The following is a 22,805-nucleotide window of genomic DNA, read 5'->3' as shown; positions in this document are numbered from 1 at the left end:
TGGGTTTCCGAGGCAGTATCACTATGGAAGTAGATTGCCCCATCTTCCTTCCGAGGAGTGGCTGGTGGGTTTGAACCGCCTGCCTTCTGGTTAGCAGTCAAGTACCTTAGCATCCCAAATTCTTTATTGAAATAAGAGTAGTACTGGTTTCATTGACATGTTTATGAATTTAAACTATTTTAACACATGAAAAATGTGGCACTGTAATCCTCTACAGCAACGTGGTCTACAACAAGAAAAAACAGAGACCCTGAAAGTCTTCAGAAATTTTTATAATAATACGACAGAATAATTATACATCTGTTGCTTCTAATAACACATTTGGGCTTGAATTTTTACATATTTTATTCTCCAATTCACTTTCCTAGTATTTCATTCTTATAGTAATTTACAAATGGGTTAGTCTGCAGTAGAAAAGAAATTAAACAAAAACTGGTCCTTCCCCAGAGTTTGAGAAACACTGCTGTAGAGCTCTGGTGGCATAGTGCCTGCCTAAGGCATATGACTGCAAATCAGAAGGCTGGTGGTTCAAACCCACCAGCCACTCCTCGTAAGGAAGATTGGGCAATCTACTTCCACAGAGATACCACCTCAGAAACCCAAGGAGGGGTTGCTATGAGTCAGAGTTGACTCCCTGTCAGTGAGTTTGGTTTTGCGTTATTTCTTTTTTCCCCCTGTAGTGCTCTGGTGCAAACACAGTTTGCTCTATTACCAGTTCTGTGGCAAAGGGAAGACATGCTCAGGTAAATAACAATCCTCAGACAACAAAACCAAAACCTCATTTTGGCCATTGGTTTACATCTCAACTTTATCTATCATTCAGGGCAGCTGCTAAACTGTGTTTATACTAGACATGTTAAGTAGCAGGCTCTTATCCAACTTGTGTGACATTGCTATTTACAGCCAAAGAAAACCACCACTCACTAACAACTGAATCTGGGGGAAAAAAATCCTTAAGATAGTGTTAAACTAATGTTTTACCTTTAACAGAGCTTTCTGTAAAATGTGTGAAGCATGCTTTGGTCTCCTTTACAAGGTTAGTTTTTCTCCTCAAACGCCGAAGAAGAGAGTACTGATGATCATAGCTATTTATAATTGCACTGAGAATAAGATTTTTGTTTCTTATATAAATTGTTTAGGCCAAAGGTACACTGACCAGGTCATCAAGAGACAAGGATGAAGGCCATAGAACTGTCAAGAAAGGTGGCTTTGGGGTGAGGAGTGATGGAGAAAGTGGTAGAGAAATCAGTGTTTCAAAAACTTCTTGAAGGTCAGATAAGGTAGGAGGATACTGCTATTGAGTACTTTTAGTCTGCTTGATTCTAACTCATTTCTGGACACTAATCCTGCCATAATTAATGATTTTATTTCTGCTCTGAGATGTTCTAAAGAAAAGAGTAATGAATGGCAGAGTAATAGCAAGATTAAGAACATAACTAAAAAGCATACCTTTTCATGTAAATAAAAGTGAACTATGAAATACATTAGGTTTACTTGGTCTTCTTATTTATAAAAATACTGTTTCCTAAGAAAAGCTATTGTTAGCAGTTGTTAGCTGTCAAGTAGGCTCCAGTTCACATCAACCCCATGGGCAACAGAACAAACCACTGCCCAGTCCTGTACCATCCTCATGGTTGTCGGAATGCTCAAGTCTATTGTGGCCACTGTGTATTTTGATTGTCTTCCAACCTAGGGGCTCATCTTCCAGCACTGTACTGAACAATATTCTGTTGAGAGGACTTTCACTGGCAAATTTTCAGAAGTCGATCGCTAGGCCTTTCTTCCCAGTCTGTCTTGTCTGGAGGCTCTGCTGAAAGCTGTCCCCTATGGGTGACTGCTGGTATTTGAAAAACGGGGGGCACAGCTTCCAGCATCACAGCAACATGCAAGCCACCACAGTACGACGCAAACTGACAGATGGAGGCTGGAAGAAAAGCTAGACTTCCTTAAAAAGGTAGGAGCTAGGCGAGCTATCTTCTAAGGACAGAAATTCTGCTTCCAAATCCCCCTGAATTAAGTTTATTTTTACAAATTTATCATCTCACTAGTCACAATATACTGGTCTATTATTATAACATGATTTTCCTGGAACAAATGCTTAGTTTCTAAGAGACAGAAGATACCAGCTGAATTCTAAAATGTCTTTGACTAAGTTACTTGTTGTTGTTGTTGTGTGCCGTCAAGTCAGATCCGACTCATAGCGACCCCTCCTTGGGTTTCCGAGACAGTATCAGTACGGAAGTAGATTGCCCCATCTTCCTTCCGAGGAGTGGCTGGTGGATTTGAACCACCAGCCTTCTGGTTAGCAGTCAAGTGCCTTAGGCCCTATGTTACCAGAGCTCCTTTCATTTTTATTCCAGCAGCTCAAAATGCATTGTGTTGTTATGTGCCGTTGAGTCAGCCCCAATTCATAGCGACCCCTCCTTGGGTTTCGGAGGCGGTATCACTACAGAAGTAGACTGCCCCACCTTCCTTCTGAGGAGTGGCTGGTGGGTTTGAACCGCCAGCCTTCTGGTTAGCAGTCAAGTGCCTTAGGCACTACGCTACCAGAGCTCATTCAGAATGCATTGCTTCTATTGTAATAACAAACAGATATTACAAATGCTGTTGTTCAGCATTTTAAGACCTACAACTAAAAAGACCATTTGACCAGTAATGTAGAAAGCCATAAATGACATGGCATACTATTTATCTTCATTAATTGCCTGATTAATATCACTACTCATGTACATATTACCTTTCATTAAAGAGGAAAACAGCCCATATTTGTATATTCTAATAATCACTCTAGTTCAAAAAAAAAAAAATACTAAAATTGGAAAAGTTCTAAGCATTTTATAGAAATAAAAAGTTTTAACAGCTGCTTATTTGAATTAATTATAATTCTTAATCAATGTTACCGACATAGGTTTCAAAATACACAAACCACTCCAAACATCACACATGTCAGCCTTCATAGTGTCAATACAATTCTAATGTAGTTTTAAAGAAAATATGGCTGGTATCAGAGGCAAGACAGCAGGCTCACAGGGCAGGCAGGTAACCAAAACAAGAGAACCAAGTGTCACAGGCCGAAGAGCACTGTGACCATCAGCTGCTACTGAGCTCCAGCCAACTACTGTGTTTAAGGAATACAGGAAAAATTGATAAATAATTTTATTATTGAAAATAGTAATTAGAAAACAGTAACAATTACAAGAAAACAGTATTACTAATAAAATTAAACATTCATCTAACCTAACAAAGTAAGTCTGTGGGCTGGATTTGGTATATGACTACCAGTTTGCTACCTTTGCTACAGTGTGCAGAGTGGCTAAGAACTGCTCTGAATCACAGAAAACTAGATTTAAAAAACAGCCGTGATTCTAACACACTGCATGAACTTGTCCAACTTATAAAACCTGTCTGAGCCACAGTCTCCTTATCTGTATGTCACCAAGTTTTTAAAATGAAGTTAGATAGGTATGAACTCAAAAATGTTAGCTCACTATTGTCAACAGATGCTGAGAGGTACAGATCAAAAAAGAACTGAGGACTCAGAGCAATCCTAGTCTCTCTTTCATCTGGCTGTGGGCTTTATTGTCCCTAAAACTCTTTCTTTCTCACCCACAGGCTATTTTCTTCATTGGATATGCCTCCTCTTCCCTCAGGTGACTTCAAGGCCTTCCTCACACCTGATCTGTACCTTTCTTCTGTGCTTCAGGCCAACCCACCCTCTCCTTCCCTTTGCACCTTCATGTTGGCAGGGAAGTTAGGGTATGTTTTACTCCTAAGCCCCAGGCAATACTCATAAAATCCTGTTATCTCTGAATCTTGTAGTTTTCCCCCCCTAAATCTTTGACCACTGTGCACTTTGGGAATTCTCCATGACAATCTCAAGAACCTATCTGCATTTTCACTGAACAAGGGTTTCATCTCTCCTTTTCCCATGTCAGTTAACATTTGCTCAAGGACTGACAAATAACCACACAAATAGACTAAAACGTCACAACATATTAACAGAAAATTCATTTCTAAGCAAATAGATTTGAAAAGTTAACTTTAAAATATCCATTCCAATGTTCTCCCTCTATAAAAGAAAATTTGTGTTAACCTAATTTAGTTTTTCTTACACTCATTCTAGTGCAGGTGTTAAAAAAAATAGCCCCCCCCCAAAAAAAATTATGCTTGACTGTCTCAAAAAGAGAAGTCACATTGATTTCAACTCACATGGATCAATAGCATTCTCCTTCTCAATAGCAATCTGAAAACCTGATTCCTTGGAAACTCTGGGAATCAAAAGAATACTACAGTGCCTCTCTCCAGAAAAATGCAGAGCCCCCAAAGCCTTGTATACAATTTCAGGAGGGGCCTCACGTTCACAATACCCCAGGATCTATGATGGACTCACCCACCCCAAGGCAAAAACTCTAGTGCTGAAGACAAGATTTGTTTCCATTAAGTGTATATATCTTTTTAAATAGACAGTCTTCTTTAATAAGACCTTTAGGTGTGAGAATACCTAGGGAAGCAGCTTCCCTTTACAACTGTCACTACTTCCCAGCAGCCATCCTGAGAGCTTACAGAAAATTGAGAATTTCTTACCTCTGAGAAATTAACAGCCAAGGGAATGATTCCAGCCACATAACATCCCACCAACATAGCGAACGACAGCATACTAATGGAGATGAAATCATCCATTTTGCCCTCCTTTATCCACCCACCACCACAAGATGATAAATTTTCAGTGACTTCAAAAGGTGCTTAGGTTCTTAAACAAGTGTGGTGATTCCAAGAGAACAGGAGGACTTTCCAGTTCTTTCTGCTTCCCACCAGGTGATCTGCTCACGAAGCACCTCTGGAAACAACCTCTTTTGCTGATATTAGCACCAGAGAAAACTTTTAGCAATCTTAGATCCCAATCTCTGGGTATCCAAATACCAGTCACCGGATTCTTTGGGGTTAACAAAGATGGGCAAAGTCAATGGGGAAACTACGCGAACGAGTGATTTCTTCAATCGTCGGAATGAGGGTGGTACAACTGGCCCGATCTCTCCACAACGTCCCAAGTGGCAGCAGGGCTGGGAGAAAACCTCAAGAGAAACTGTTCTTCTCCTGGCGCCCCTGTCCCCCTGGGGCTGCCTGACGGTGATGATCCCCTCCCCAGGGCAGGCACTAGCCTACTAGTCCCGACAAAGTCCCCTCCGAGTCTTAGATGAGGGAAAGAGTCCTGCAGGCCTCTAACGACGGTCCTAGGGGTTCAACAGCGAAGGTAATACAAAGCTGTCTCTGCCCTATACCCGGTGCTGCCCATGGTACTCCACTCCTCCGGGCCTTGACCCGGAGACATCGATACTACAGCTGCCATGGCCGCCAAGTGGCCACTCTACATGACATCCACTTCCGGATTGCCTCACCGCCCCCTCCTCTAGAAAGCACTTCCGGGTTACAACCGACCTATGCCCCAATATACTTATATGGCCGCCATTTTTCAGTAGGGCCAGTGAAAAAGGACGTGTGTCACTCTTCACACCGGTGATTACTCCAGTGGAATATCTAACAACGAGAGTACGGAAGACAGCGTCTTGAAAAAAAAAATGATCCTTACCCAAATTCATAAACATTCTGCGGTGTAACCATCGCCCTTATGCAAGATGGCTGACGCGGAGTCAGTATCTGCTCTAGCTGCCGGAAATGTGCACTCCTCTATGATCCAAAAGGCTCTTTCGTGTTGCGATTTTGACGAGTTCCGGCGGCTTCTCTCGCGGGGATTGGTTGTTGGCGGCGTTGCGGCGAAGCTCGTGTGCAGTGGAGATATCGGCAGCGGTTCCAGCGAAAGAGTTTGGCACGATGGTGAGCAAAACCTCCCCAGCTACCTGAGCCCCCAGTCTCCCCGGAGACTCCAGTCCCGTGTGTGTTCTTGCCTTCCTATGCCCCCCCCCCCCGCCCAATCCAGCGCGAGCGTGTTGCTCCCCGCCTTTTAGCGCGTGGGTCGACCGTTCTGCTTCCCGCCACGGAGACGCCCGGCCTGGCTCTAGGCCCCAGATCCTGGGTCCGCCCTAGGGTTGCTTGCCACACCGCTGGCTCAGGCGAGGCGTGCGGTGGGCCTAAGGATGCTCTTTCTCCTGATCGCTGTTTGGTGGGGGGAGGCGTGGGGATGATGCTCTTTCCTTCCAAGCGCTCTATCCTAGTGTAAGAACAATGGCCGGGGGATGGTCACCAAACCTGTACCGGAACCTTAACAGATTGAACTTTCTGCACTTAACATGGGGGCCAGGAGAGGTCGTGTTTGCTTTGTAGTGTGTTTCTTTAGTTATTCCCTTTTGCATTCCTGTGCTTTGCCTACCTACCTAGTTTTTCAGTCTTCTGATGTTCCTGGATGTCTTACTTGCTGTCTTCCTCAACTCTGCCTGCCCTGTTGTTACCCTTGTATTCAGTTGGGACTGGAGTCTTAAAAGGAAGGCTTAGCTAGGTCCCAGATTCCTTAGAATCTGGCCGAGGTGGTAATGCACTGGATGGTGGTTTGTTTAAATCGACAGAAGGGCGATGCCTACAGGGCTTAAGACATCCAAACTTAATCTTTTGTTTTCTGGTTGCTCGTTTTGTAACTACCAGTGCCGTTATTGTTAACAGTGAACTATGCCAGGTTGCACTTTTTTGAAAAAAAATTGTGATTTGGTTAAAAGTTTACAGAACAAATTGGTTTTCCATTCAAAAACTTCTTTACATTGGTATGTACAAACCGAAGCGATTATCATGGGGTCGCTTCCTACTCATAGCGACCGTATAGGACAAAATAGAACTGCCCCATAGGGTTTCTAAGGCTGTATGCAGACTGCCACATCTTTCTCGTAGCTCTGCGCCACCAGGGCTCCTTTTACTCAACTTGTTATTGTTGTTATTTGCCATCGAGTCGGCCCCCAACTCATAGCGACCCCTCCTTGGGTTTCCGAGGCAGTATCACTACGGAATTAGGAATGCCCAGCCTTCCTTCCGAGGAGTGGCTGGTGGGTTTGAACCGCCAGGCTTCTGGTGAGCAGTCAAGTGCCTTAGGCACTATGCTACCAGAGCTCCTTTACTTAACTAAGTCTTTCAAGAAGGGGGAGAAGGAATCAGAAGACTGTATTTCTAGTCCCGGTTTTGCCATAACTGGCAGTGTGACTTCGGGAATGTCATTTTACCGCTGTGAGTTTCCTTTCTTTTCTGTCATGTCACCTGTTTGGTGTTGTGTTAAAATGAAGAGATTAAGATCTGAGAAAGTTACAGCAGTTGAAATCAACAACCCATTCTTGGACAAATAACAGTGATTTATTTTTTAAAAAGTCAACTTGAGTAGAATTAGAATTTATAATGAAAGTGAATAATTATTAGCTTGCCTTAAGTACTTGGAGGTGCAAGTTTCAGTTTATTTTTGTTTTGTTGTACTTTGGGGAAGATACTGGATGCTAATGAACAGATTGTAGGTATTGTAATATTGCAACAGTCAAGGATAGGATGCCTATACTCAGTATTCATGTTTGTGGGATTTTAAAACGTAAACCAAGCCAGATTATTTATCAGAATGAATCACAGCTGCTTGGTAATCTCTTTTTAGCAATTATGCATAACTTTTTTCTCTTTTTCATAAAATGGTTTTCACAACCGTTTTCCATTTGTAAATAGAATGTGTATATGTATTTTTTGTACTGATAATCCCCCCATGAAAGAAGTCCATAAGGAATGCAGATCTTCCCAGGAGGAAAACATAAAGCTGGTAAGACATATATACTTAATAAAATAAAAGAGTTCTGAAAACAGCTCCAATAGGAAGAAAGTGCCCAGAACCTGTTTGGGTGGCATTATGATCTTAAAAAATTGCTACCAGGAAAGCACTGCCCCTTAATAATTTAGTCATATTGTGTTCTTAGTATTCCATGACTTCAGGTAGTAAATACTAAAGTAATAAGCTTTACCTGGAGGTTTGTTTTAAGACTAGCTAGCATACTATAAAGCCATTTCCATATGTTACCCTTTGGAATAAATTAATTCTTTAATTTGCATTAGCATAAGAATACAGTAGCAACTGGTGAAGCTAGAGTACAGGGCAAGCTTTATTGCAGGAATTCTAAAGTGGTTTCTATAAAATTACTTTTTTCTCAACAAATGACCCATTGAAACTGCTTTTTTAGAGTTGGTGGCTTACAAAAACTGGATAACAAATCTATATAATGCTTTATTTAGCTTTAACTCTAATCACTGTTCAACAAAGACTTTGTATACAGGTCTGCATAGGTGAGAAGAGGTCAATTAACTCTTCATCAGTTATCACTAAGTTCTATTTTGATCTCAAATCCTCTCAAACTTTATCAGAGTAACTTAGTTCTAGATGGGCAGGGAGGAGTATAATAACCATTTGCTTCACTTAGTATGTTCAAAATAGTAGTTTTCAATTGCCTTCTCAGAAACTCTGGGCATTAGCTATTTTAGCTCCAATGTGTTACCATTAAAAATTTTGATAATTTCACAGCTTTGGAGGTCCTATCAGCATAATGAGGTGGTGTTTTTTTTTTTTTTTTGGTCCAAAAATACTAGTACAGCGAAAGAAGAGAATGTTTGGTCTGATTTGGAATAGTTTACAGTAGAGTTGCATCATACTTGCATTTAGTCAACCTTACACTCTTGGAAAAAATTGGATGGGGAGTAATTTCAATAGACTGTTGACTCTCAGCTGGGCCCAATTTTGCGCCCCCAGGGGGCATTTGGTTGTCAACAATCGTATTTGGGGTGCTACCAGCATCTAGTGAGTAGAGGCCCAGATAACTGCTAAAGATCCAGACCCAGGACAACCCCCACCACAAAGAATTGTTCAGCTAAAGATGTCAGTAGTGCTGAGGAAACCTTGAAATAGACCCACTAGCAAATGCATGCCTGTTTCCCCCTCCCCCAGGTGACAGTAAGGTGGAAGAGTGAGTTGGGAAGAAAAGGTTTAAAAAAAAAACAGGCAGTGCAATGTAACTCAGGTTGAGTACTTACAGGTGGTAACTGCAGTAGGGTTTTGAGAAAGAAGCAGTCGTTAAGGACAGGGCACTGAGTAAAACCTTAGAGAGCAGTTGAGGTTCCAGCTTCTGATGCTATGTGGTGTCTGACGTGGCAAAGGCATACATACTGTAGGAAGAACAACACCCTTCTGTAATTGTTTAGATAACCAACAATCATGAGTGTCACGACTGGCGATTTTACGATATTAATTTCACAAATAAGAGTTAGAAACTTATCTTGAAATCCTCTTTTTCTTTATATAGTCTCACACTATTTTGCTGGTACAGCCTACCAAGAGGCCAGAAGGCAGGACTTACGCTGACTATGAATCTGTGAATGAGTGCATGGAAGGTGAGTTTCATACTAATTGAGGAGTAGAAATCTTGAGTTACTTCTTTTCCTAGTATTCACTGTTGGACTATGTCTCATTTAGGAAGAGGGTTTCTGGTTTCCTTTAGATTTTATGAATTGTTCGTTTGAGCAGGGGTAGTAGATACTTAGGACTATATTTGCTTAATACATAAAACATTAATGATACATACTCTTCTTGCAAGTACGACTACACTGTTTTTCATCAAGTTCGTATATATAATGAATGACTTTCCAAAACTGAACTCATTGCCATTGACTCATAGCGACCCCCTTTGTGTTTCAGAGGCGGTGAATCTTTCAGTCTTCCTTCCATGGAGTGGCTCATGGGTTTGAACCACTAGCCTTCTGGTTAGCAGTCAAATGCCTTAGGCACTATGCCACCAGAACTCCTTATGTTACAGGCATCCTTTATATATCCTGTTTAAATTCAAGCACTGTTAAGTTAGTAAGACAGGCTCTTAGAATAAGTCTGCTTATTAAACAAATGTTAGAAGCTATTGAGGTTTGTTTACTGCTCATCAGAATGTTCAAAAATAAAAATTAACTTGGAGAATAAAGGCAAATGGAACCAAATCAGAATAATTTTTTTTATGCATTTCATAAACTGATGCCACCCTGAAGGAACTTGTTAGCACCTAATTTTGTATTTTTTCCCTCGGTAAACCATTAGACAACAACACACGGATTGGGTCTTGACAAATTGGGTTCATCTCTGTTTAATCATTATATCATATAAACTAGTTGTGCACCCCACGCATCCTTCTAGCAAATTGTCCATTCTTTGCTTCTCCCTATAAAAATTTGTATGTTACTCTTATTACTGCAGAGCATGTTCCTGAATCTGTTGACTACTGTTCAAAACTCACTGGGTTAGATTTTTAAAGTCTTTAAAGCTAACAGTGGTAGACTTGTGCCAAAAAAAACTATTGGTAATAATCAAGATAGCTTCTAGATAACTGGCATTTTTCCTTTCTGATTGCCAGTGAATTTGCTCTAATTTAATTTAAAAAAAATCATCACTCTTCTCTTTCAGGTCCATTCCTTTGCTGGCATCCTTACTTGCCATTACTAATCTTCGCTGATCTCATTGTGGTTTTGATTTGCATTTCCTTAAGACTAATGATGTTGAACATCTTTTCGTGTCCATTTGCATATCTTTGAAGAGACGTCTATTCAGATCCTTTTATCTGTTTTTATATTGTGTTATTTGTCATTGTATTAATTTTAAGAGTTCTTTGTATATTCTGGATACAAATCCCTTATGATTTGCAAATATCTCCCATTTGAATTGTCTTTTCACTTTCTTGATAATAGCCACAAAAGTTCTTAAATTTTGATGAAATCCAACTTGTCTTTTTTCTTTCATTGCATGTACTTTTGGTGCCATATCTAAGAAACCACTGCCTCATCCAAGGCCCCAGAGATTTACACCTATATTTTCTTCTAAGAGTTTTATAGTTTGAGCTCGTACATTTAGGTCTTTGATCCACTTTGAGTTAACTTTTTTGTGTGGTGTGAGGTAGAGCTCTAACTTTATTCTTTTGCATGTAGTTGTCTTCACTGTTCTTTCCTTCATTCAACTGTCTTGGCATCCTTAATGAAAACCATTGGACTGTATATGTGAGGATTTATTCCTGGACTCTCAGTTCTATTCTATTGAACTGTTGCCTATTGTATGCCATATTCGTGATTTCTGTAGCTTTGTAATAACATTTTAAATTGGAAAGTATGAATTCTCCAACCTTGTTCTTACTTTACAACATAATTTTCACTATTTTCATATATATTTTCAGTTCAGCTTGTCACTTTCTGCAAAAGCAGCTGGGAGGATTTTGATGGGAATTTCATTGAATTTATAGATTATCTTGAGGAGTATTGGCATCTTGAAATTAAATCTTCCAATCCATAAACACAGACACCTTTCCATTTATTTAGCTCTTTTAATTTCTTTGAGTGATATCTTGTAGCTTTTGGTGTAAGTTCTTATACTACTTTTGTTAAATTTATTCATAAGAATTTTATTCTTTTTCAGTGCTATTGTAAACAGAATTGTTTTTATTTCAGGTTGTTTATAGTTACTGTATAGAAATACGATTTTTGTAATTAGTCATGTATCCTGCAAGATTGATGCAGTTTTTATTAGTTCTAAAAGCTTTTCTTGTAGATTCTTTAGGATTTTCTGTATATAAGATCACACCCACAAATAGAGGTAGTTGTATTTCTTCCTTTCCAACTGAATGTCTTTTATTTCTTTTTCTTGTCTAATGCTCTGGGTAGAACCTCAAGTACAGTGTTACAGGAACAGATAGATATTCCTGTTTTATTTCTGATCTTAGCAGTAAAGCATCCATTAAGTAACTCAAAGTGGTAGTCTCTGGTTACAGTGTAGAGTGTACCAGTAGCAATCAAAAACCTGAACCAATCTGTGTAGGAGATCCTTGATAGAGAGGAAGAACAATGTGGAACAAAACTCAAAATCATTTGGAGAAAGAAAAAAAAAGGGAGGGGGACCAGATTTGCTGGTCCAGTAGAGCCTGGTGGAACCACTGAGACTATGGCCTCTAGCTGCCCTTCAGATCTGGAATTGAACCCACACCTGTGGTTTCCAGCCAAACAAAAGACAGGCATAGGAGTTGAACATTTACCTCAAGTAGATATACTCCTTGGAGAGAACAATCATGGGAGAAAGAAGGGCTGCTTATGCACAGGGAGATAGCTCAGGGAGCAGGAGTGCATGGAGGGATGGACACAGGGAAGAGGTAACTGTGGGGAGGAGGTGGGAGGGGAGCTATTGCATGTGGTAAACTGTGGTCAATGTCATGAGACAAAGTATATGTGAACCACTGTATGGTAAGTGAATTTGCTCTGTAAATCTTCACCCAAATCACAATTAGAAAAAAAATTATTAAAAAAAAAAGAAAGAAGCAGCAAATATGTCACTTTGAAGACTAAGGAAAAAAAAACACAAAAAACCCTGAACCAAGATAGCTGCTTGATGGCTCTGTGATTGAATATCATATATTATTGGGCGTTTGAGAAGTTAATACAGAGGTACATACAGAGCCTATAGGATATGTTTTCCCAGATAACTAACATTTAGATCACTTGTTTATTCATCATGCTAGTCTTAAAAGTAGAAGTTTATGGTAGAAAGAAGAGTATTTCACTGCATTAAAAAATGAATAGATAAATGCTCTTTAAATAATTAGGTTAATAATGTGGGCTTGCTATCAGTAACTTTGCTTATTTTTTTTTTTTAATAACATATTCGAGTACTTCTATGTTTATTACGTTAAGATTATTCTTTACGTACATTATCTCACATTGTCCTCACAACAACTCTATGAAGAAGTACTATTATAATCCTGATTTGACAGGTAAGGTTTATGGGATTGAGTCATTTGCCCATGGCTTCACAGTAAAGGGCAGATCTGAAATTCAGGATGTCGGAATTTAGAGGCCAGGATCTTAAATACCCTGTCAAACATAATCTCTTCCCTCCTTGTTCATTTCTATCATGGTTTTTTTAGATTGCGTCAGAATTGGGGGTGGTGGTGATGGAAAAGCATTCAATTGTCATCCGTTGTCAGTTACCAAGTATAGTGTTTTTCTTTACTTGCTCTGAGGCTTTAGTAATACTGTTTATTGAAAAAACTTCATGGTAGGGCCCAAGTGTCCTCACTTATTTGAACCCATCGGATTACAATTCCTTAAAGTCCCTTTAGATCCAGTGGTTTGAAGTAACTGTGTTATTTTATTATTAAGGCATAAAATTGTTAATAATTTGGTGAATTTGTAAAATTAGAAAAAAATTGCTAGACACAGTAATTAAAACAAAAATTATCAACCTAAAGTCTTTTTTTCCAACCCAACTTTGTAAAAAAAATAAATAAATCTTATGATGCTAATATTTAACAGTGCTCATTTGTAGAAGTTTATGCAATTGTAAGATCTTGGGTTCTTCCCCTCTCTTAGGCGTTTGTAAAATGTATGAAGAACATCTGAAAAGAATGAATCCCAACAGTCCCTCTATCACATATGATATCAGTCAGTTGTTTGACTTTATTGATGATCTGGCAGACCTCAGCTGTCTTGTGTAAGTATTAGCTATCATTTCTTATAACTTGTATTTTTCTATCATTTATCTGTTTGTTTGAGGTGATTTATAGTATTGGGAGCTCACGAAGTGCTGGCATTGATCTTTGCATTTTGAGTATTATATAATAATTTATATTTCATCTACATGTAAGTTAAGTTGGCAACATATTCATAAAACTAAAGGCACAAGAAAATCTTAAGAACTTGACTATTTGATGCAGTTAGTATGCAGAGAGAATGCTAATTAAGAAATTCAACTTTCTTTATTTTTTCTTAGTCTTTGTCCAAAACCAGTCAGCTTTGGACTTAAACTATGATTTTTCTCTTTCCATGGCATTATTTTAAAAACTTAAATGTATGTAGAACTGAAGCGGAATTTTATTTTAACCCTACGCTGTATTAAACATGTAAATTCTAGTATGTTAGAACGAGACTTTTTAGATGCTTGTATTTTCTATTCCAGAGATTTGTCAAATTAAAATTTTTTTTCTAATGTTGTATTTGTTAAAATAATTTGTATTGCTAGTCTGCTTCTACCACTACCACCAATGAGCATAAAGTGATACAGACTTAATTCTCTTCTCAACATTTTTGAATGTAAGAGTAAGTGGAAGTAGACCTGATCTTACAGAGGAAGAAATACCTTATAGAGGTAATCGTCAGTCAGCTGGCATTTGAGTACTTATTACATGCCAGGCACTGTGCTAGAAGCTGAAGGCACATTAGTGAAAAACATAGGTCCTAATGTAGACACTTTTTGGACAGGGTTTCAAAATGGGTTCAATCATGGCTGAGGAAAACACGGGCAATGTCCATATTGCATACAAAAGAAACCAAACCGAACTCACTGCTGTCCAGTTGGACCTGACTCAGTGACCCCTCCTTGGGTTTCTAAGGCGATATCACTATGGAAGTAGATTGCCCAACCTGCCTTCCAAGGAGTGGCTCGTGGTTTTGAACTGCTCAGTCAAATGCCTTAGGCACCACGCTACCAGATAACTCGGGTGCGTGGATTTTGACCCGCAGGCAGTGGTACCCTGCTTAAAGATGGCAGCCAACCAACACACATTCTGAGTGCCACAGTCAGCTGCCATCTTTGAGCAGGACACCTCTGTTTCCTACTCAGGTCAAAATCCAACCATGCAAGAGACTTGGTTGCTGTGCAATGCATACACTACCCTTGTTTCTATCTGCCATGACTGAACTGGTTAAAACTCATTTGAAACCTTGTTCTTGGATCACTGCTGGAGCCAAGCCTGGCACCTGACTGTACCTGTGTTGTCTCCCAAAGGTTCTGGTGAGAACAGATGTGTCCTCAGGGTTTGTGAGGCGTTTGTTTTCTCCACCCCTTCACTGTGTTTCAAGTATAGCCATTTCCCTTTTCTCATGCAAAACATTCAAGTGATCTGTTTCTAGTCTTCAATGAAATGTGTTAAGAAAGGTTTTATTATAATATAAACTCAGAAAACTGTTAAGAGGCCAAAGCTGCAACTTCTCTGTTGGTTTTATAATGTCTGTGATTGATTTGCTTAGAGTTTGACACACATATACACAACAAGACCAAATACATTCATTCAGCAAGTCAGTTAGAGAGCTAACTGTGAACCAAGTAATTAAGACTGAATAACCTGAAATTGAAATGGGAGTGAGGGGACAGGAGTGGAGTGGAGACAGAGGTAAGATAAATTAATTATAGGTGTCAGAGGGGTCATACCCGGCACATAGTTGAGGCTGAGTAGATGTATAAATGCATGCCACCTATATAATATGATTTGAGGCATAGTTTTTTAATTACTGATAATTTTTCTTTGCTCTTGGGATTAAATGTTGCTGCCATGGAGTCAATTTCGGTTCTTGGTGAGCCTTCCCAGGTACCTCTGGATGGGTTTGAACAGTTAGCCTTTTGGTTGGTAGTTGAGTGCTTAACTGTTTGCACTACTCATGGACTCCTGGCATAATCTTTAGAGAGCTATATTCTGAATTGATAGCAAAGCCAACCAAACTCACTGCCATCATGTAGATTCTGATTACAGTGACTCCCCTTGGGTTTCCGAGGCTGTAAATCTATATGGAAGCTGACTGCCTCATCTTTCTTCCATGGTGGCTGGTGGGTTTAAACCACCAACATTTTGGTTAACAGCCAAATGCTTTAACCACTGCACCACTAGAGCTCCATTCTGAATTAAAAGGGTGGTGGAAAGAAAAATAAAACAATCTAATAGGACTTATTTCATGTTAAATTTTGTGGCATCTTATACTCTGAATTTTGCAGGTTATTTATTTGATGAAACTGTAGGGTTTTTAAAATACATTTTTGTTCTAGCTATATTTGTTTTGGGAAATTTTCACACTTGAACTTAAAAACTGCCAGTTGTTTTAATTGGCACATGGTAAGATTTTAACAGAGGTGATGAGTGATGAAAGAAGCCTTAGTGGTACGGTAGCTAAGCGCTCGGCTGCTAATTGACAGATCAGAAGTTTGAAGCCCCTGGCCACTGTGTGGCAGAAAGATGAGGCGGTCTGCTTCAGCCTTGTAAACTGGGGCAGTTCCACTGTGTCCTGTAGGGTTGCTATGAGTCAGTCAGAATCAACTCAAGGGCCACAGATTTGGGGTAGGTTGGTTTATTTCAATATGTGACAATATCATCACTTCATTCTGTAAAAGAACGGTGCAGTTTATTTATTTTCTTAATTATTGGCTTTCTGATTTTACTAAAATCACTTCCTGAGACATGAAGTATCCAATTTTGATGCTTTGGGCTGTGGTACTTAGTCCCAGTAGACGGGAAGTTACTTAAGCCAAGGATCTTGCTTAACTCATCTCAGGAGGCAGTGATAAAGAATAGCTGTTACTGGAATTAGACATAGTTTGGATCTCTAAGTCTCAGTTTCCTCATTTGTAAAATTTGTAAGTTGTACCTCACAGGACTACTTGTGAGGATCAAATACTTGCTTAGCACAGCAGTATCAGATAGATATGGCAGGAACTCAGTTTTAACTAGATTGACAGGTCAGACAGGGTTTTCTTCTTGGTTGTAGTATGTTGGTTCCTTCAAATATGCAATGAGTAGACTGGCTCATGAATTTCAAATTCTGTAAATGAGATAAATTAGACTGTTAACCAGCGAAGAAGTTTTGAGTTTTGGTTTTTTGGTTTTGGGGTTTTTTTGACAGTGTGAAAATTACACAGCAGAACAGTGGTTAGAAGAAACTTACTACAAGTACGTCTTAATGACAAAACATAACCTTTCTGATGTTATGCCATTGATGTAGACCAGAAGCTAAGGTGATTTCTGATACGTGTTATTAAAGCCAATAGGGGAGAGGCTTCTTCCTGTCCTGGGCAATTCTTTCCAGCGACAGTATTTCAGGGATTACTAGGAAAGAGATTAATGGTATCTGTCATTTTTAATAGTCTTTCTGAAAAGCTATAAACTGAAGTTAGTTGGTTTTCTGTATCAGTTGTTGAAACATTTTTGGCCTCTGAAAACTTTCAAAATCAAATTTAGAACCATTTTGCCCACAAGGGTCCCTTCCTTTTGTTATTTGAATATTCAGTTAAAAAAAATAAAGTCACTCACAGAGGTCTTCAGCTACTGAGGTGCTTCATACTCGTCTCCCCAACGAAGGGTTATGACCAGCGATGGAGTCGTGTTGGGTTTCTGTTACTAACTTTATGTGGGCATGATTTAGGCCTTAGCTAGTATAGGAGGAAATGGAATAAATAAGATTCTACTTTGTGGCATAATTAAACCCAGAACATGCTGACCATGTGTCAGCAATAAAATTTAGGCATGAAGGACTTAATATTTTATATATTTAAAGTGAGAGTATGAATTTGTTTAGATTTTTCTGATCCATTAGTTTATCTTAATATGCTTTTTATAAGGTTGAAATAGCAGCCTTTGAATATGCGTGCTCTCTTTCCATGGTTGCTTAGAGACAAAAGGGACATTTTCATTTTCAGTTATTGTAATAAGGAGGTACTCTTAATCAAGAAGATAACTTAATATCATTGAAGGACCTGCCGGTGTCACTGTTCAGACCCACAGCTTCTGTTCTTGTATAAACCTGCATTCACTGACCATAACAATAGGCTAAAATAGTCTTCTGTGCTAACAGTTAGATGTTTTATTAATGTACTTAACATTTAATTGTCTCCTTTTCAAGTGCCAGTTAACAGCCATCCACACAGCATTCCATAAAGAGGGAATTATTACTATTTCATGAGTTGGAAAATAGCATACAAGCTGATGGATACCTAAATGTTCACAAGCCAAAGTGATCTGCTGGGAGTAATGGTCTAAATAAGGCTCTCCCACCCAGATCCTATAGTTCTGAAAAGTCCCCTTCCTTTTTTAGTTCTCTTCCAGTGTTAATGTAAACATTATAAGGTCTATTCTGCTATACCTTGAAGTAGAGTAGATTAGCATTTATTTAATTAGGAAGCGTGAACAGAGGATATAAAAAGAAAATTGTTTCACTTTTTAGAATATTTCTCTTTGTGACAAAAGGACATTTGTAAAGAGCCCAAGGTTTCATTTTTTTCTGGTTAAACATTTTGTAAAATGGAAGTTTGTATATTTTTAATAAACTAGATTCTGACCTTATCATTGGTGGGGAAGAATATGATATTAATGGCATTAAACCATTCCTGCTTTGGGGTTTGTTTCTTTTGCCAAAAATAGGAGTTATGTGTGTAGCTTAGTGGCTAACAGTGAGGGCTCTGGGGTTAGGAATGTTTAAGTTCTACTACTCACACAAGGTCATGGGCTTCACATCTTTTAGCCTCGGTTTCTTCACTTTTAACACAAGGATAATAAATTGTACCTATGTACTGAGTTGTACAAAAGATGAAGTTTGAGTTAATTCAGATAAGCACTTAAAACTACCTTATACTTGGTAACTTTTTAGTAGGTGTTTATTTATAAATGATAATAGTATATAATATCTTTTGCTGAGAAGTTAAAAATGAAGCTTCCAGCTAAAACAAGACAGTAATTGACAAATCCAGTACTTCGTTTGTGGGAGCCTATCCCTAGGTTGTCTTTTTAGGCAGACTGCCTCTCCACCTCCAGGATGCTGTGCACTGTTTCCAGCAGATGGGGTATGTGGCTTTGAAACATGGTGAATGTTCTTTGCAAAATCTCTGGTCACTGATTGTCTCCTTTTCTTAGACTGTAGTTTTAGTTTTGGCTCCAGAAATGAATTGATTGTTTAAACAAATAGATTTCAAGTTTCAGGCCAAGTGGAGTGTTGTTTTCCTTGTATTTTGGTTCCTGTAGAGATAACCTTGAATAATTGGCTGTTAGGTGATGCCTTCAGCTCTAAAAACACTGGGAGTCCTGTTGGAGTTTTTACTGTTCATGCTACTCCTGACATTCCTGACCATTCTCTGATAAGAGCCATTTGTTGTTGTTGTTGGGTGCCATCGAGTGGGACCCAACTCATAGCAACCCGTCCTTGGGTTTCCGAGGCAGTATCACTACGGAAGTAGATTGCCCAACCTTCCTTCCAAGGAGTGGCTGGTGGATTTGAACCGCCAGCCTTCTGGTTAGCAGTCAAATGCCTTAGGCATTATGCTACCAGAGCTCCTAAGAGCCATTTGGAAGCTCTTTTTATGTTCAAAAATTGCCTTCTGATCATTCTACGTAGGCCTCTAGCATTATTTAAAAAGTAAATCCTAAAAATACAGGTTATGTGATTTCCTTCTCTTAATTACTTTAGGATGAAGAAAATCAACATGAAATCTTTAACATGTTTTTAAACGTTTTTCAGTAAATTAAAAATAAATTTCCAGGTCTAAAAAGTTCATAATAGTGTTCGTTTTTTTCTTTAATCCTAAAAGAACCATCAAAATACTAACTGTATGAGAAAGGGCACATGGTTTCTCATCATACTCTGACAAGAAGTAGATCTGTAACACACTGAGCATTTAACATAATGTTTCTGGACCTTGGTTTCTTTTTCCACTGTAAGATTGTACATGGTGATGCAAAGTTCACATCACTTAAAATTTAATAGTGATATAATCAGCTCTTAACTTTACATTAAATCCATGCATGACATACACACATTTATGCCATCATTGGGCAGTTACAATTTGGAGCTTTGCCAACAGTCATTGACCACTCTAACCTTGCTTACAACCTTTTTGTTCTTCAGGTACCGAGCTGATACCCAGACATACCAGCCTTACAACAAAGACTGGATCAAGGAGAAGATCTACGTGCTGCTTCGCCGGCAGGCCCAACAGGCTGGGAAATAGTTGAGTTGGAAGCGTTAGGGGGATGGGGGTGGGCTTGGAACACAAGTGTGTACAGTGTGCTGTAGTGGGAGTTTTGTATTATAATAGTCCTGTTTCCATTTTGTTATACTCTAGCCAGGATTGAATGTATTAGATGAAATGTGAGGATTTTGTTCAACCTGAAACCCCTGTTACCTTTTTTTTTTTTACTTAAACATTTTTATGATGACTTAAAAGAAAGTTCTTCGTCAGTTAATGTTGGTCGGTTCCAATCATTTGAGATGTTCCTACCTACTTCACAACATTCACTGTATTAACCCTTCTGCAAGATAGATGGGGTGGGTGGTGGTTACAAAGTTTAGTTATGTCTTCAAGATAAAGTCTTAGATAAAAAATAAATGCTCTTTAGTTATATTTTCCCCCGAGTGGTTTATTTTTGGTCTCTGAACATTGAATTTTCTTGCAAAGTATTATCATTTTCAAAACCAATAAGCTGCTACACAGGGAATTTGAAGAGAATTTATATTGTGCTGAAGACTTTGCTGCAGTTTACGTGGCGCTGACACTCTTTTACCTCATTATTAAGCCGTGTACCTGAATCTCAACTGTAGGCCCAGGTTTGTATCTGCTGCTGACAGAAAAACTTTGTAGTGCTACCATTTATCTGTGGCAGCAACCAGGTTGATTCCTTAGTATTGATTGAATACTTTTTTTCTGAGAGGGTTCTGTGCCTTTTCTCAGAGACTTAAGTAGTTGAATACTTAACCACCCGCTTCTGTATGGAAGCTCTAAGAGTGGGAGAAAGACCACAGAAAAGTACAAGATTGCATTTACTGTAGAGTGGTCACACTGTTACTTGAACACACTCTACTGTACTTCCATTCATCACATGCATGGACATTCTCTGGTTCTGCTATTGCCATACTTCACCAGTAGATGCCATACAGTTTTTGGGAGGCTTCATGACTCACCTGACATTCCCCATCTCTGCCCCTGTGTCCACACTAGGGCCTCAGCTAGTTTTCTCTGGTTCTGTGCAGAAACAGATTCTGGATTAAGTACCAAAGGATTATTAAATTGAGGGTGTCTGGCAAAATTAAGCATAACCTGGTTAATGTTTCACTGTGAATTGGCCAAATTTTAAGCTAAAATGTTCTCACAGGAAATAAATAGATCCAGAAGTAAGTTAGGTTGCCCTGTTTTTCACTTGGCCTGCTCTGCTAATAGTTTATTCCTCTGATGTATCACTTGGGAGCTCTGGTAGCATAGTGCCTAAGGCACATGACTGCTAACCAGAAGGCTGGTGGTTCAAACCCACCAGCCATTCCTCAGAAGGAAGGTTGGGCAATCTACTTCCGTAGTGATACTGTCTCGGAAACCCAAGGAGGGGGTCACTAAGTCAGGTCTGATTTGACGGCACATAACAACAACAATGTATCACTTTTTTTTTTTTTTAATCTCTAGATCAGGTCTGGAAGGAATGGATTCTTTGATACGGTATAGCTTCTGCTGTCAGGCTTACAGAGGAAAATAATTTTCTATACAGGAAAATAGGTCTGTATCCTAGATGTTGGATGATGAGAGCAAAAGGGATGGGAGCAGTGTCTTCAATCATAGTTTCAGAAGGAATAGGACTAGAGTAAGTATGGACAAACAGTTGCAACTATATCCAGTACTACAAGGAAGAGGAGCAGAACCTGCCTTTTCATTGTTAAGATGAAATCTGTGACATAACTACTTAAGTGGTTTGGCCTAGCTACAACCGCTGTCACCATGTTGTTAGAGAATTTTGGAGTATTGATTGTGTGGTCTTCCCCTAACCACAAGTAAAACAGGTTTGATTTCTTCCTATAAAGTGATATATTGTAACTTGGAAGATGATGAAACCTACCAGGCAAATTATAAAATTTATTCTCTAATCCATCTTATTTTATATACCTGAGACTTTCTAAAGCATTTTTGACAATGGCTGCTTCTCTGCCCTTTAGTGTTTGATCTAAGAAGGCCACCAGAAATTTAAAAAGGACATCAGCTGTCTCATTCACTTCCAGTTATTTCCAGCAACTCTAAATGCTCAACCAAGTTATATATCTTATTCCCTTTGTTTGGGGTGGGAGTTGTAATTAACTTTTTACTTTCAGCAAGGGAATGATTCAGAGCTAGAGCAGGAGATTTTGAACTGTCCTGTAACCCTCATGTCCAACAGGAGGCAGTATCTCTTGTAATAATTCTGTAGTCAAAGCTTCCAAATCCCTACAAGAGACATGCTTGAGTTAACAAGAGTCATAGAATTCAGAAAAGAGCAAGGCTGTAGCTTCTCACCAGGTAGTTTTAATTCCTTCCAGTCTAGGTGTACTTTACCAATTAGGGGTCATTTGTACTGTAAGCAGTCTTGCCTGAGAACACATTTTGCCATGATCATGTTCCTCAGAAACAGCTAGGAAGTTAACCCAAGGTCAGATTTTTCATAGTGGAGTAGTTTTGTTAATCCTTTATCCATAGATTATTAAGTATGAGACAGCACATCTAGCCATCTTCATAAGGGACGTGGCATTTGAGCTGGGTGTTGAAGGACAGCTAAACTTTGAAAAGAATATAGGGCTGTGAAGTAATAAGCTGGTAGAGCACTGGGGTGTTTGAGGAACAGCAAGTAATCCATTATGGCTGGAGTAAAGAGACTGTTGAGGAGAGTGGTATTATAAAGGCTAGAACAGCTAGGATTAGAGGGCCTTGCCCATGAAGCTACAGCATTTGCATTTCACAGCATGTGATAGCCTTTGAATACTTGAGGCCTATACCCTGTCAAATCTTCACACTAGGATTAAACGGATTAAACTGCTCTGTGTGCTCTGTGTGGACTGGGTTGGAAAGCTGGAGAATATGTCCCAGAAGGCTAGCAGTTTTTCAGTAACACAGGTAAGATGAGGAATTACAAAGCTTTGGGTTTGTAATTTAGGCTGCCACTTCAGTGTTGTTATGTGCCGTCAAGTTGGACCCGGCCATAGTGACCCCTCCTTGAGTTGCCGAGGCAGTATAACTATGGAAGTAGATTGCCCAACTTTCCTTCCGAGGAGTGGCTGGTGGATTTGAA

General features: G+C 39.2%; 2 protein-coding genes across 2 annotated transcripts in view; one reads left to right on the top strand and one right to left on the bottom strand.

Moving 5' to 3' along the window:
• The window catches only part of SLC39A9 (solute carrier family 39 member 9), a 75,398-nt gene extending 70,718 nt beyond the window's left edge, over positions 1–4,680 (bottom strand). Inside the window, exon 1 of the mRNA XM_007942322.2 lies at positions 4,585–4,680. Within this exon, the coding sequence (XP_007940513.1) occupies positions 4,585–4,680 (96 nt within the window). The remainder of the gene's footprint in view (positions 1–4,584) is intronic.
• Positions 4,681–5,633: 953 nt separating this feature from the next.
• Positions 5,634–19,735, top strand: ERH (ERH mRNA splicing and mitosis factor). The gene is made up of 4 exons (XM_042781148.1): positions 5,634–5,819; positions 9,261–9,348; positions 13,345–13,465; positions 19,633–19,735. The coding sequence occupies exons 1-4, from the start codon at positions 5,634–5,636 to the stop codon at positions 19,733–19,735; spliced, it is 498 nt and encodes a 165-aa protein (XP_042637082.1).
• The last annotated feature ends 3,070 nt before the right edge of the window (positions 19,736–22,805 follow it).

This window comes from Orycteropus afer, unplaced genomic scaffold, assembly GCF_000298275.1.
Source record: "Orycteropus afer afer isolate SDZICR_OR568_19922 unplaced genomic scaffold, OryAfe1.0 scaffold00088, whole genome shotgun sequence".
In the NCBI taxonomy this organism is placed as follows: Eukaryota; Metazoa; Chordata; class Mammalia; order Tubulidentata; family Orycteropodidae; genus Orycteropus; species Orycteropus afer.
Note: the sequence above shows the minus strand (reverse complement) of the source record. Positions and strands in the feature narration are given on the sequence as shown.

Coding starts and splice junctions, on each gene's coding strand:
- ERH (XM_042781148.1), top strand. CDS start 5,634: ATGGCTGACGCGGAGTCAGTATCTGCTCTAGCTGCCGGAAATGTGCAC. Junction 9,349..13,344: donor TGTGAATGAGTGCATGGAAG/GTGAGTTTCATA, acceptor CCCCTCTCTTAG/GCGTTTGTAAAATGTATGAA. Junction 13,466..19,632: donor GCAGACCTCAGCTGTCTTGT/GTAAGTATTAGC, acceptor TTTGTTCTTCAG/GTACCGAGCTGATACCCAGA.